The sequence below is a fragment of the Lethenteron reissneri genome, chromosome 60, assembly GCF_015708825.2.
Source record: "Lethenteron reissneri isolate LAM-NWPU_2019-01 chromosome 60, ASM1570882v1, whole genome shotgun sequence".
In the NCBI taxonomy this organism is placed as follows: Eukaryota; Metazoa; Chordata; class Hyperoartia; order Petromyzontiformes; family Petromyzontidae; genus Lethenteron; species Lethenteron reissneri.
In genome coordinates this window covers 2,306,012-2,320,693 of record NC_083838.1, presented here as the reverse complement: position 1 = coordinate 2,320,693, position 14,682 = coordinate 2,306,012, and the positions used below count along the sequence as shown (strand labels likewise).

The following is a 14,682-nucleotide window of genomic DNA, read 5'->3' as shown; positions in this document are numbered from 1 at the left end:
ATCTATTCAAGTTAAAGGAGTCCTGAACCATCATTAGACCTCCTTTGCCAGTACCAAAATATAATAATAGGGGTTTTCCCCTTTTTTATGGCAACAAAACTGAAACCTTTTTTACGAGGATTCATGTCTGCATTAACCACAATACTTGCAGTCGAAATGCAAACAAAAACACATTATGATAATACATGCATTGTCCTTGAAACTGATTGGTCCACACCAAGGGACGGCTTTCTATCGACCCAATTGGTGCTCGACCAGTCATCAACATAGCACATTTCTGTGGTGGAGGCTACAAATCGACAATGAGTGTTCCTTGGGCCAGCATTTGAATCGGCTAGCTTTGTAATTTCGAGCCAAGCAACGATTTTTTACGTCGCTCGTCTCTGACGAAACCTTTAATATAAGTCGCAGCGTAGTTTTGTGGTGTGGAATTTTCATGAACCCGGGGGGAGTGTCGCAAGCGTAAGGTTGATTGAAACCTTGAGAATCAACTTGAAATTTCGTTGAGTTGGCAAATGATTGTGGGTTTGTGGGCGTTTTGGATCAATCGAATAAAAAAAACTTTTTCTGAAGATAATGTCTCCTTCGAGTGTGTGATGTTAACGCGATTTTGACGTTCAGCCAATTCATTTAAACCGCCTCGACAGATGACCATTTTATTTTTTATCGTGAATATTTTAAATGTACACCATGCTTCACATCGCCAAAACGAACATCGTGTGGAGTGGCACACAATCCCCCAATTAAGCTTAGGGGCCGTCCATAAATGACGTCACGCACCTGTGGGGGGGGGGGGGGTCAGACATTTGTGACGATGTGTGACGACAGGGAGGGGGGGTGAGAAATGTGACGTCACATCAAAATGCGCAACTTTAAATAAATATAGACAACACGTTCTACTTAATTAAATAGACTTTTTGATTAATGTTTTCTCCTACAACATCAGAGTGCAGCGCCACGTTGAATACGCACTACAATGACAATAGTTTAAAGCGATTTGAAGCATGTTTTTTTTTGGGGGGGGGGGCAGAGCTTTGTGACGTCATATTTGAGGGGGGGGGTCTGAGTTTTTGTGACGTCGTGTGACGAAGGGGGGTAAAACATCTTCAAAAATCGCGTGACGTCATTTATGGACGGCCCCTTATTGGCAGCTTGCAAATGCGTTGAAACGCAACAACCACAAAAAAAAACATCGTAAAAAATTAACCCGTAAAAACAAAGTTTTTCACTCTAAATCCTTTATATGCGTGGCGGCTAGAGTCCTCTCGTCCTCTGGCTTGAGATGGCTGCCACCTATGGGTCAGATGATTGTCTGCAGTATTAAACAATTGGTAATTAAATATTTAATTTGTTTTCCATAAACAGTTTAAAATTTTGGAGAAAAAAATTCACGAACATTAATTGTCACGCACAACGAGTCTGTGTGCAAAATGTCAGCTCGATTGGATCACGGGAAGTGGGTTAAAAAACGACCGAAAGATTTGCACGGTCGTAAGCGCGCAAGCAAGCAAGTGAACTTAATATAAAGGATTTAAAAATGAACAGCGCTCATCAAATAGAACAACCCGGGATATTTTAGTGAAACGATTATCGTGGCCTCGTATCGTGACAGGGCGCCATATCGCCGTATCGCGATATCGCTGTATCGCGATACGATATCGCGATATCGCTATGACGCGATATCGCTATGACGTGATATCGCGATATCGTATCGCGATATCGTATCGCGGCGACCGCCGTCGTTTCAAAACCGGGCAAATGTCCGCGGTCCCCTGAGTCTCCACGCCCCCCCCTCCTCTCCAACTGGGCAATCTGGAAGGGTTCAGCCAATCAGAGGCTAGGATTTTGATGACGTCGTAGGAAGTCGCCTTGGTAACCGGGGACCACCCGCGCGGGCAATTTGCTACCGCGTCAGAAGGAGACGGCGGTGGCGGCGGCCTTTGGCTGTACTCACGCTGCTGTTGTTGTTTGTTGTTGTTTATTGTTGTTTGGTTGTTGTTGTTTTGGTTTACGCCGGATTCTGTCAGCCGCTGCTTCTGTCCGCATTGCGGGGGCCACTTTTGGGTGAGCAGGGCTCGGCACGAACTTATACAGCACTCGCTTAGCTCGCATAGAAGACACTGACTTGTACTGTACACGAATCGACTCACTGACTCACAGTCACACTGATTCACAGAGACACACTGACTCACACAGACACACTGACTCACACAGACTCACTGACTCACATAGACACACTGACTCACACAGACACACTGACTCACACAGACACACTGACTCACACAGACTCACTGACTCACATAGACACACTGACTCACACAGACACACTGACTCACACAGACACACTGACTCACATAGACACACTGACTCACACAGACACACTGATTCACACAGACACACTGACTCACACAGACACACTGACTCACACAGACTCACTGACTCACATAGACACACTGACTCACACAGACACACTGACTCACACAGACACACTGACTCACACAGACTCACTGACTCACATAGACACACTGACTCACACAGACACACTGACTCACATAGACACACTGACTCACATAGACACACTGACTCACACAGACACACTGACTCACACTGACTCACACCACACTGACTCACACTGACTCACACCACACTGACTCACACAGCACTGACTCACACAGACACACTGACTCACACTGACTCACATAGACACACTGACTCACACAGACACACTGACTCACATAGACACACTGACTCACACAGACATACACACTGACTCACATAGACACACTGACTCACATAGACATACTGACTCACACAATCACACTGACTCACATAGACACACTGACTCACACAGACACACTCACACAGACACGCTGACTCACACAGACACACTGACATAGACACACTGACATAGACACACTGACACACATAGACACACTGACATAGACACACTGACTCACATAGACACACTGACTCACACAGACACACTGACTCACACAGACACACTGACTCACATAGACACACTGACTCACACAGACACACTGACTCACATAGACACACTGACTCACACAGACACACTGACTCACACAGACACACTCACATAGACACACAGACACACTGACTCACATAGACACACTGACTCACACAGACACACTGACTCACACAGACACACTGACTCACACAGACACACCGACTCACACAGACACACTCACACAGACACACTGACTCACACAGACACACTGACTCACACAGACACACTGACTCACACAGACACACTGACATAGACACACTGACATAGACACACTGACTCACATAGACACACTGACTCACATAGACACACTGACTCACATAGACACACTGACTCACACAGATACACTGAGTCACACAGACACAATCACACAGACACGCTGACTCACACAGACACAATCACACAGACACAATCACATAGACACACTCACATAGACACACTCACATAGACACACTGACTCACACAGACAGACACACTGACTCACATAGACACACTGACTCACATAGACATACTGACTCACACAGACACACTGACTCACATAGACACACTGACTCACACAGACACACTCACACAGACACGCTGACTCACACAGACACAATGACATAGACACACTGACATAGACACACTGACACACATAGACACACTGACATAGACACACTGACTCACACAGACACACTGACATAGACACACTGACATAGACACACTGACTCACATAGACACACTGACTCACATAGACGCACTGACTCACATAGACACACTGACTCACACAGATACACTGACTCACACAGACACAATCACACATACACGCTGACTCACACAGACACAATCACACAGACACAATCACATAGACACACTCACATAGACACACTCACATAGACACACTGACTCACACAGACAGACACACTGACTCACATAGACACACTGACTCACATAGACATACTGACTCACACAGACACACTGACTCACATAGACACACTGACTCACACAGACACACTCACACAGACACGCTGACTCACACAGACACACTGACATAGACACACTGACATAGACACACTGACACACATAGACACACTGACATAGACACACTGACTCACATAGACACACTTGACTCACACAGACGCACTGACTCACATAGACACACTGACTCACACAGACACACTGACTCACATAGACACACTGACTCACACAGACACACTCACATAGACACACAGACACACTGACTCACATAGACACACTGACTCACACAGACACACTGACTCACACAGACACACCGACTCACACAGACACACTCATACAGACACACTGACTCACATAGACACACTGACTCACACAGACACACTGACTCACACAGACACACTGACTCACACAGACACACTGACTCACACAGACACACTGACTCACACAGACACAATCACACATACACGCTGACTCACACAGACACAATCACACAGACACAATCACATAGACACACTCACATAGACACACTCACATAGACACACTGACTCACACAGACACACTGACTCACATAGACACACTGACTCACATAGACATACTGACTCACACAGACACACTGACTCACATAGACACACTGACTCACACAGACACACTCACACAGACACACTGACTCACACAGTCACACTGACTCACACAGACACACTCACACAGACACACTGACTCACATAGATGATGGTCATCATCAGGCAATGATGACGACCGCTTGTGTTGAGATCGAAACGTCGTAATTTATTTCATTTCTAACTACGTGACTTTACCGAAAGAACCAAAGAATGGGATTTCAAACTGATATTCTCGTGTGAATCCGGAAGCCGGGGGGGAGGTGGGGGCTCATGACGAAGGGGAGGGGCCTACGGAAGAAGGGGCGGGGCTTAAAAAGGAAAGGCGCGAGAGATGAAAGGCAGAAGCGGTTGGGGGGTGTGTCAAATTCAAGTTCAAGTATTAGGTGTAGCCCTGTGAGCCATTCGGCTCTTGAATCGGGTGCAACCGCAACAAACGAAAAACAAAAACATGAACAAAAAAACATCTTAAAGTGAATATGTGACTGAGTGCAAACAGAAAATCCAAGAAAAGACAGCAAAATATTGCAGAAAAAACACCGTACACCAACGCTGTGTGCAAAAATCCCAGTGGGATGCAAGTCAAACAACAACAACAACCACAAGACAACTTTGATCAGTAGCAAGGGGCCCGGGGCATAAAGAGGTCGAACTTCCCCGTAGAGTTTAAAGGCGATCGTGATTTGAAGCTTTCGTGACTGCAGGAACCCATACTCTTTGGTTCTTTCGGTAAAGTCACGTCGGTAGAAAAACGAACAGATCACGACGTTTCGATCGCAACACAAGCAATCGTCATCAAGTGAGACAACTACAGCAAGAAATAACTGCTGAATTAGGCAGTTTTCTTGTTGCGATCTATTATTTTTTCTACCTACGTGACTTTACCGAAAGAACCAAAGAGTATAGTTTAAAGGCAGCCGTAGCACGGAAGCTAATATACGCATCTAGCGTAGCTTCAGTGTCGCCGATTGGACACGGGGCGAGTAATTGTGTGCACTGTGTGTCAGGCTGAGACGATGATCGAGGTGGTGGCGAAGATTACACGCGGGCCCGTGTTCCTGGCCGGGGAGACGCTGGAGTGCCTTGTCACCTTCACCAACCCCATGGGGCCTCACGCCACCTCTGCCAGCTGGTGAGTGGATCAACTGGTGGGTTCGAGATTCACCTGGTGAATGTGAGACTCAGCTTGTGAGTGAGAGACCATCCAGCTGGCGAATGAAAGATTTAGCTGGTGAGAGATTCAGATTGTGAGTAAGAGCCCCAGCTGGTGGGTTCGAGATTCACCTGGTGAATGTGAGACTCAGCTTGTGAGTGAGAGACCATCCAGCTGGCGAATGAAAGATTTAGCTGGTGAGAGATTCAGATGATGAGTAAGAGCCCCAGTTGGTGGGTTCGAGATTCATCTGGTGAGTGTGAGACTCAGCTTGTGAGTGAGAGACCATCCAGCTGGTGAATGAAATATTTAGCTGGTGAGAGATTCAGATGATGAGTAAGAGCCCCAGTTGGTGGGTTCGAGATTCACCTGGTGAATGTGAGACTCAGCTTGTGAGTGAGAGACCATCCAGCTGGCGAATTAAAGATTTAGCTGGTGAGAGATTCAGATGATGAGTAAGAGCCCCAGTTGGTGGGTTCGAGATTCACCTGGTGAGTGTGAGACTCAGCTTGTGAGTGAGAGACCTCCCAGCTGGTGAATGAAAGATTTAGCTGGTGAGAGATTCAGATGATGAGTAAGAGCCCCAGTTGGTGGGTTCGAGATTCACCTGGTGAGTGTGAGACTCAGCTTGTGAGTGAGAGACCTCCCAGCTGGTGAATGAAAGATTTAGCTGGTGAGAGATTCAGATGGTGAGTAAGAGCCCCAGTTGGTGGGTTCGAGATTCATCTGGTGAGTGTGAGACTCAGCTTGTGAGTGAGAGACCACCCAGCTGGTGAATGAAATATTTAGCTGGTGAGAAATTCAGATGATGAGTAAGAGCCCCAGCTGGTGGGTTCGAGATTCACCTGGTGAGTGTGAGACTCAGCTTGTGAGTGAGAGACCTCCCAGCTGGTGAATGAAATATTTAGCTGGTGAGAGATTCAGATGATGAGTAAGAGCCCCAGCTGGTGGGTTCGAGATTCATCTGGTGAGTGTGAGACTCAGCTTGTGAGTGAGAGACCACCCAGCTGGTGAATGAAATATTTAGCTGGTGAGAAATTCAGATGATGAGTAAGAGCCCCAGCTGGTGGGTTCGAGATTCACCTGGTGAGTGTGAGACTCAGCTTGTGAGTGAGAGACCTCCCAGCTGGTGAATGAAAGATTTAGCTGGTGAGAGATTCAGATGATGAGTAAGAGCCCCAGCTGGTGGGTTCGAGATTCATCTGGTGAGTGTGAGACTCAGCTTGTGAGTGAGAGACCACCCAGCTGGTGAATGAAATATTTAGCTGGTGAGAAATTCAGATGATGAGTAAGAGCCCCAGCTGGTGGGTTCGAGATTCACCTGTTGAGTGTGAGACTCAGCTTGTGAGTGAGAGACCTCCCAGCTGGTGAATGAAAGATTTAGCTGGTGAGAGATTCAGATGATGAGTAAGAGCCCCAGCTGGTGGGTTCGAGATTCACCTGGTGAGTGTGAGACTCAGCTTGTGAGTGAGAGACCTCCCAGCTGGTGAATGAAATATTTAGCTGGTAAGAGATTCAGATGATGAGTAAGAGCCCCAGTTGGTGGGTTCGAGATTCACCTGGTGAATGTGAGACTCAGCTTGTGAGTGAGAGACCATCCAGCTGGCGAATGAAGATTTAGCTGGTGAGAGATTCAGATGATGAGTAAGAGCCCCAGTTGGTGGGTTCGAGATTCATCTGGTGAGTGTGAGACTCAGCTTGTGAGTGAGAGACCACCCAGCTGGTGAATGAAAGATTTAGCTGGTGAGAGATTCAGATGATGAGTAAGAGCCCCAGCTGGTGGGTTCGAGATTCATCTGGTGAGTGTGAGACTCAGCTTGTGAGTGAGAGACCACCCAGCTGGTGAATGAAATATTTAGCTGGTGAGAGATTCAGATGATGAGTAAGTGCCCCAGCTGGCATATAATCTGAACACAGGTTTCTGAACACAGGTTCAACGAACCTGGAACCTCAAGCTCGTTGTTTCCCTCCCGTGGCCGAGGCTTCCCCCTGGTAATGGTTGCGTTTGCCTGTGCTGCTGCTGCCGCCTTTGCCCAGCGAGACACTGGCGTGGGCCAGCGCTCAGATCCACTGCCAGTTCCACGCCAGCGAGAGCCGCGTGGCGCTGCCACCGACGCCGACAGCGGGACCAGACGTGCAGGCCGAGAGCGACACGGTCTTCGTGCCCAACCGAGGTCAGCCACGTGTGCGCACACACTCGCAAAGCGGTGACGTTTACACACCACACAAGGGGCTAAGTTAAGGTTGAGTCGACCTAATAGAGACCCAGCACCAGGTCAGTAAGCCATGAGCGGGAATCGAACTCGGGTCGCTGGGTTCGTATCGCAGCGCCGCTAACCGCTACACTCCTGCTACCCCATATATATGAACGCACGTGTACAAAGACAAAGATCCCCCGTATAGCTTTAACAGACTGTTGGGGCAAGTGCTATTAGCGAGCACCTATGAAGGCCAACACGGCACACCAGGGGGTGGAACTGCCAGCGCCACACCCGAACCGCCTTTGTCTACCCAGCGCTGATATATATACATACCGCACCAAGTACTCACATGAGACTGAGTCGACCTAGGGGAGGCCCAGGACCGGTTTAGATAATCGTCACTTGTGTTGGTACCTTTAGCAGGAATAGAACTCGGGTTGCCAAGTTCGTAGCGCAGCGCACCAACCGCGACACTACCTCTGCCCATACACACCCACACGCGCACGCAATAAACCCCATATGCAGGCACAAACAGCAATTCCCATTCAACACGATGAGACTTCCCTGGGGAGCACAGTCACATTGAAATCATTAAACACGCGGTGGAGAGTCGAGTGAGCTTTGCGAGTCGACGGTGCTGATGCTACTGCCGGTGCCGTTTGTTGCAGGCGAGAGGGGCCAATGCGTCCTCTCCACAACTCCCAAGATCCTCTTCTGCGACCTGCAGCTCGCCCCCGGTGACAGCAAGGCCTGTGAGTACTCGACGCCGACGCGATAGAATGATTGGGGTGGCTGCACCGCCAGCCCTCCTCCGCCGGCGGGGCACAGGCTGCTCGCGCGGAGTAACGCGCAGGAGACATTTCAAACGTCGGGCGCTGCCTCATTGTGGATTTTTTTTCCTGCCCACTGCACGTCCCGGGAGGAGCCGGGTTGGTTTTTCCACTGCAGGAGCCGAGCCGTCGTTGACGTCGCTCGCGGTCCCCTTACTGAACCCCGCGTTGAAATATAGTTCGTTTTTTATTTCACCAAGTAAGGCCCCACTGCACTATACAGTTGCTAATCGATTATTGATTATCGGGCGCGATTATTCGGATTCCAACATTATTCGGCGGTCACGGGCCGATCCGGCGAAACCGCTCCAAAGGCTGCAACCAGTCTGGGTATTGGCACCACGTGCTTGATTTTAGTGTTAAATATTATACACAATGCATTATACACTACATACAACAACTTAAAGAAACTACCGCACGTATGTACATCACCCCATGCAGAGTCTTCGACATTGGAGTGGTAAGTATGGCACTGTAAATTCAGTAACTTTTTAAAGTATAGTATTTATTTTTGTGTATTTGTATGGTTATGTATGCCAATTTCACAGAGTAAACACTTAAAATACACAAAAAACATAACAACACCTAAAACATAGTGTCATGGAAGAATGCGCAAAAATAAGCTATTTTAAGAACAATGATTCGTGATTATATCGGCATTTATGAAAATCCGGCACCCCCTTCTCCCCGAAGCCGCCAGATAATCGATGATCGACTGTACAGCTCTTTTTTTTAAAAGCGACCTGGCCACAAATGGTAGCCCAATGAAGTGGCTTATCATGTTGACATTTATAGCGGCCAAATATTCGAAACGCACGTTTCTAAACGTGGAGGGGAAAAACCGCGAAAAACAATCCACTCGACCACGTGGAGAACACGCAAACTCCGAACATACACAGGCGAGGGTCGGAATCGACCCCGTGACCTCATGTACAGCTTAAATATACGCTGCCAAGCCTGGTGGTGCCCATTCAGACGCTGTCTTTCCGACAGACCTGTTCTTCACCCGAGGACGGCTGCTTGCGTTGTGGCCGAAAACGTCGTGAGAATGATTTTATTATGTTTTATTTTTATAATTGTATTATTTCCCTTCTACGTGACTTTACCGAAAGAACCAAGAAGCAGGCGAAGCAGTTAACATCTCGCCACCGTGGCCCACCCCTCCTCCCCGTCCCGTCCGCAGACACGTACAGCGAGACGATCCCGCTGGACGCTCCGCCGTCGTTCCGCGGGCAGGCCGTGAAGTACGCCTACAAGCTGACGGTCGGCTGTCAGCGCGTCAACTCGCCCATCAAGCTGCTGCGTGTGCCCTTCCGCGTGCTCGTGCTGCAAGGTACGAGACCTGCCCCGCTCGCCCGGCCGACTCGATGCTCGCCAGCTTGATAATTGTTTTTTTTACCCTTTTATCTGGCAACAAAACTGACACCTTTTTTACGAGGAGTCATGTTTGCATAGACCACAATGCCTGCAGTCGTAACGCAAACAAAAAACATAACTCTGATAGTGTATGCACTGTCCTTGAAGTTGATTGGTCCACACCCGAGACAGCTTTCCTTAGAGCCTAGTTTCACATGGTGTTGGACCAGATGTCTTGACGGCGCGATGCCGATAGCATGCTCGGAATAAACTGGGAAATAATATTAATAATAAGATGCGTTTTGAGCGATGCGCGTAACCCTCCAGACATCCTGCCCGTAGGTCTCTCCGAGTACCACCTGTCGCCGGATGACGACACCGTGGCCCCAGCAAACCCCTTCCTGGACGACGACGACGACGACACGGACAGCGACGACGGCAACGAGGCGGACGGGGAAGGTGGGGGCCAGGAATCGGGCGAGAGGGGCGAGGGGCGGCTGCTGGACCTCGCCGCGGACATGATCACGGTCGCCACGGCGCAGCGCAACCAGAGTGAGACACGCACACGGACGTGCACACGTGCACACGCACGCGGACGTTCACGAGGACACACGCGCAGGCACGCGCAGGCACCAATGCAGGCACACACGCTGACACACGCTGACACAGACGTACATGTTTACACGCACGGACACACACCTACATACGCAGGCACACACCGATTCACACCAACACACATGCGCCGGCACACCAACACCCGCCATTCGCCACTAAGTGACGGTGACGTCACCACGGCGCCTGTGCCAGGCCAGGTGCACTTTCAGTGAGCGTGCTGAAACAAGCACGTGATGCTGATGATGGAACCTCGTGAAGAAGAGTCGTAGAGACTCGGTGGGGCTTTCCTGGGTCAACAAGCGTAAATTAAAAACAAGCACAGGTGTGAGCTGCACATACTGTCACCGATGCAGCACGTGTGTGTGCATCGTCAGAGTAGGGGAGCGGCGGCAGTGGAGTTGTTAGCGCGCTGCACGACGCACCCGGCGACCCTACTCACGGCTGATAACGGTGTTGAATATTTGAACCGGTACCGGGGTCGCCCCTAGGTCGACTCGTGCGTCAAATGAGTACCCGTGTAAACGTCGCCAATAGGGAGGTAAAGGCGGCGTGGGCACGGTGCCGCCCGCCCGCCCGCGCCCTCCCGCAGCCGCTCGCCAAAGGCACTCGCCCCAGGCTCCACGGCGGGGTGAACCATCGTCTCGTTGCCGTCGCAGGCGTGTTCAACATCACGAGCCCGTGGGGCAAGGTGGGGCGCCTGAGCGTGGCGCGCTCCGCCTTCCGCCTGGGCGAGGACGCCGTCTGCAGCTTCGACTTCTCGGCGGGCGACGTGCGCTGCCTGCGCGTCACCGTGCTCCTGCAGGCCGAGGAGAGCGTGGCGCCGGCGCTGCGGCGGCGCCCCTCCCAGGCGCCCGCCGTGGCGACGCACGCGCGCCACCACGAGCTGTGTCTCCACACGGCGCGCACGCACGCCGCGCTGCCCGTGCCGTTGCACGCCACGCCCAGCTTCAGCACCCACGTGGGTGAGGACGTCCGCACCCCCCCTGCTCACCCCCCCACGTCCCCCCACGCTCACCCACCCCCGCCCTCCCCCACTCGGCCGTCAGCTATTCGGTTGCATTGTGGGAGTTTTTAGACATGTGAGGAAACCGGGGAAAACCCGATTTAAAGTTTTCGTGACTGCAGGGATTCATCTTACTCGGTTCTTTCGGCAAATGTCGCGTAGAATGGAAATAATAAAATGATAAAAATTCAATATTAAATGTTTTCTTTTTTATTATTTTATTATTTCCATTCTACGTGACTTTACTGAAAGAACCAAGAAGAGGAGAAAACTCTTTCAGAACAGGTGGAGAGCGAGAGAACACACTAACTCAGCCTCAGCTCTGCCGTCACCGCCACCACCGCCGCCCCGCTGACAGCTGCCCCGTTTTCTTCGCCCTCCTTCACCACCCCATCCACCGCACCCCCCCCCCCCCCCCCGTTGCAGTGACCCTCAAGTGGCGACTGCATTTCCAGTTCCTGGTGGCGTGCGAGCCGGAGGCCACCCCCACGCTCGCCATGGAGGCGTCCGAGGGCAGCCTGTGGCGGGGGGCCGAGCGCGTGCAGGCCGACACGCTCAGCTGGGACCTGCCCATCACCGTGCTGCCCACCAACCCCCTTCAGGCGGCCAGTGGCTCGCCCACACAGGCCTGCAATTCCGTCGTCATCTGAGAGCGTGGGGGGTGTGGGGGGGGGTCGGGGGAGGGGATAGAGGGAGGGGGTGTGGGGGAACGCCGGGAGGTGGAAGGCTCCCGGTACAGCTTATGAGGGCCGTGTTCAGAGTCTCGGCTTGGCCCTGGCTGGGCCTCTAATGATTAGGCTTAGCTCAGGCTCAGCTCTCAGGCTTAGCTCAGGCTCAGCTCTCAGGCTCAGCTCAGGCTCAGGCTAAGCTTAGGCTCAGCGCAAGCTTGAGCCGCTCAGTTGCTTCCAAAGATGGGTGAGCGAGCGGGCGAGCGTGCTCAGCTGTGGCTCGTCTCGGGCTCAGCTCACGGATATACCGAGCACGGCTGGGACCCACGCTCGGAGCCGGCTCAAGTTGAACACGTGGGTTTGAGCTGGCTCACTGGAATCGGGCCTGATCCATACCTGAGCCCTACCTGTGGCCCAGCCTGGAGAGTCATTGTCTCAGGACACCCTGGGGCGCTTTGGAGGTGAGAGCGATGCGGTGTATTGATGAGCTTGGACCTCCCATTTGTCTCTCCCAGTCAAAAAGTAGCAAGCGATTTTCCTCCTAAAACGTGAGCGTCGATGCTCATCAGCCCTGCAGTGGTGGAAACTCCACGTGCCTATGGCAGGAGACCAGATCTATCCTTTGTTATCTTCCCCCACACAAATTGGTAGAAATTTTATCGACCCCGGAAGGATGATGATGATGATGGTGGTGGTGGAGATAGGCCGAGTCCCCTTTTTGGCCGCTAAAAATGTTATTCGCGAGACTGGATGCTCTCGAGGGTCTTGGGGGTGATTGGATTGAGACAGCAGGCCAATGGGCTACACTCTTTTCTGCAACGTCATCCGGGTTATATCAAAGAGAAAATGAAAACACAATCAAAACTTGCGTTGAGATACAAACAATGGCAGCGGCGTTATTACTTCTTAAAGAGGTTTGGACAGCATTAGGCAACACTACCCACGCGTGCACTCGTACAAATTTAAAAGGACAAAGATTGGGTTGGGCAGTGTAAAGGGTTAGCGCACTTCGCTGCAAACACGACGGCCCGAGTTCGATTCCTGCTCACGGCCGCCAGCACCAGTGACGATTATCTGAACTGGTCCTGGGCCTCTCCGAGGTCAACTCAGCCTTAAATGAGTAGTACCTGGTGCGATGCTTGATCACCATCAGCACTGGGAAGATAAAAGGCGGCCGGGCGTGGTGCTGGCCACCCACCCCCTCGTGTGCCGTTTTGGGCTTAATAGGTGCTCGCTAAAAACACTTGCCCCTGGCAGTCTGTTAAAGGATATGGGGGGAGATTATATTCTTAGGTTTTTTCGGTAAAGTCACGTAGGTAAAAAATTAAATTAATAAAAGTACGCTTGCTGGATACAGCAAGCGTGCTGTGACGGTTCCACCTGAAGACGGAAGCTTGTGTTGCCTCCGAAATGTCGTGATTTTATTTTTTATTTTTTTTACTTTTATTAATTTACATTTTTTACCTACGTGACTTTACCGAAAAAACCTAAGAATATGAATCCTTGCAGTCACGAAAGCTTCAAATCTGGGGGGAGATTGTTTTGTATGTGCGAGAGCGCGTGAATGTGTGATGTGAGCGAGAGTTCTCCGGCGCGGTAATAACTTCACACCAGAGGTCGCAAACGGGTTTTGATTCCTTACCCGTACCCGTACCCGGCCGCACCAGGGTCGCAAATGGGTAACCGTACTCGGCCAGGTACAGGTACCCGTTCCCTACCCGTACCCGTACCCTACCCGAAATGAGTGACAAACGGTTACTCACCAGTGACTCACGGCCTACCCGTACCCGTACCCGGCCGCACCAGGGTTGCAAACGGGTACCCGTACCCGGCCGGGTACGGGTAGCCGGGTATCGGGTAGGGTATGGATATCGGGTACCCGGTTGTGACCTCTGCTTCACACTGCCCTGGATTTTGCCTGTGACCCAGGCACATGCGGTTTTTAAAAACAAAATGAAATTCCCATGAGGCTTGTGTACTCGGGAGTTGGTTTTCCAAAGATAGAGCAGTACAGCGAGCGGGTTCGTGAACGCACGCGTGCGCGCGTACGAAGAGTTCGGTTTTTCGCAGGCAATTCGCGCTCATCTTAAAAACAGACTTGGGACGAGCATCCCAATTGCAGCGGTGTAGCAGGGACCTCCCGGGAAAGCATTCTTTTGACATTCCGCGGGGGGGGGGGGCTCTTTTACCTGGGCGAAGGGCACCGTCGTCACGATTATCAAACCACGTTTTATAAACTTTATTTAAACAATAAAAC

General features: G+C 51.0%; 1 protein-coding gene across 1 annotated transcript; it reads left to right on the top strand.

The window, feature by feature from the left end:
- The first annotated feature begins 1,918 nt into the window (after positions 1–1,918).
- Positions 1,919–12,436, top strand: LOC133357951 (RAB6A-GEF complex partner protein 2-like). The gene is made up of 8 exons (XM_061576157.1): positions 1,919–2,064; positions 5,607–5,731; positions 7,790–7,926; positions 8,622–8,705; positions 9,967–10,116; positions 10,482–10,691; positions 11,411–11,716; positions 12,184–12,436. The coding sequence occupies exons 2-8, from the start codon at positions 5,616–5,618 to the stop codon at positions 12,405–12,407; spliced, it is 1,227 nt and encodes a 408-aa protein (XP_061432141.1). The 5' UTR covers positions 1,919–2,064; positions 5,607–5,615; the 3' UTR covers positions 12,408–12,436.
- The last annotated feature ends 2,246 nt before the right edge of the window (positions 12,437–14,682 follow it).

Coding starts and splice junctions, on each gene's coding strand:
- LOC133357951 (XM_061576157.1), top strand. CDS start 5,616: ATGATCGAGGTGGTGGCGAAGATTACACGCGGGCCCGTGTTCCTGGCC. Junction 7,927..8,621: donor GGTCTTCGTGCCCAACCGAG/GTCAGCCACGTG, acceptor CGTTTGTTGCAG/GCGAGAGGGGCCAATGCGTC. Junction 10,117..10,481: donor CCGCGTGCTCGTGCTGCAAG/GTACGAGACCTG, acceptor TCCTGCCCGTAG/GTCTCTCCGAGTACCACCTG.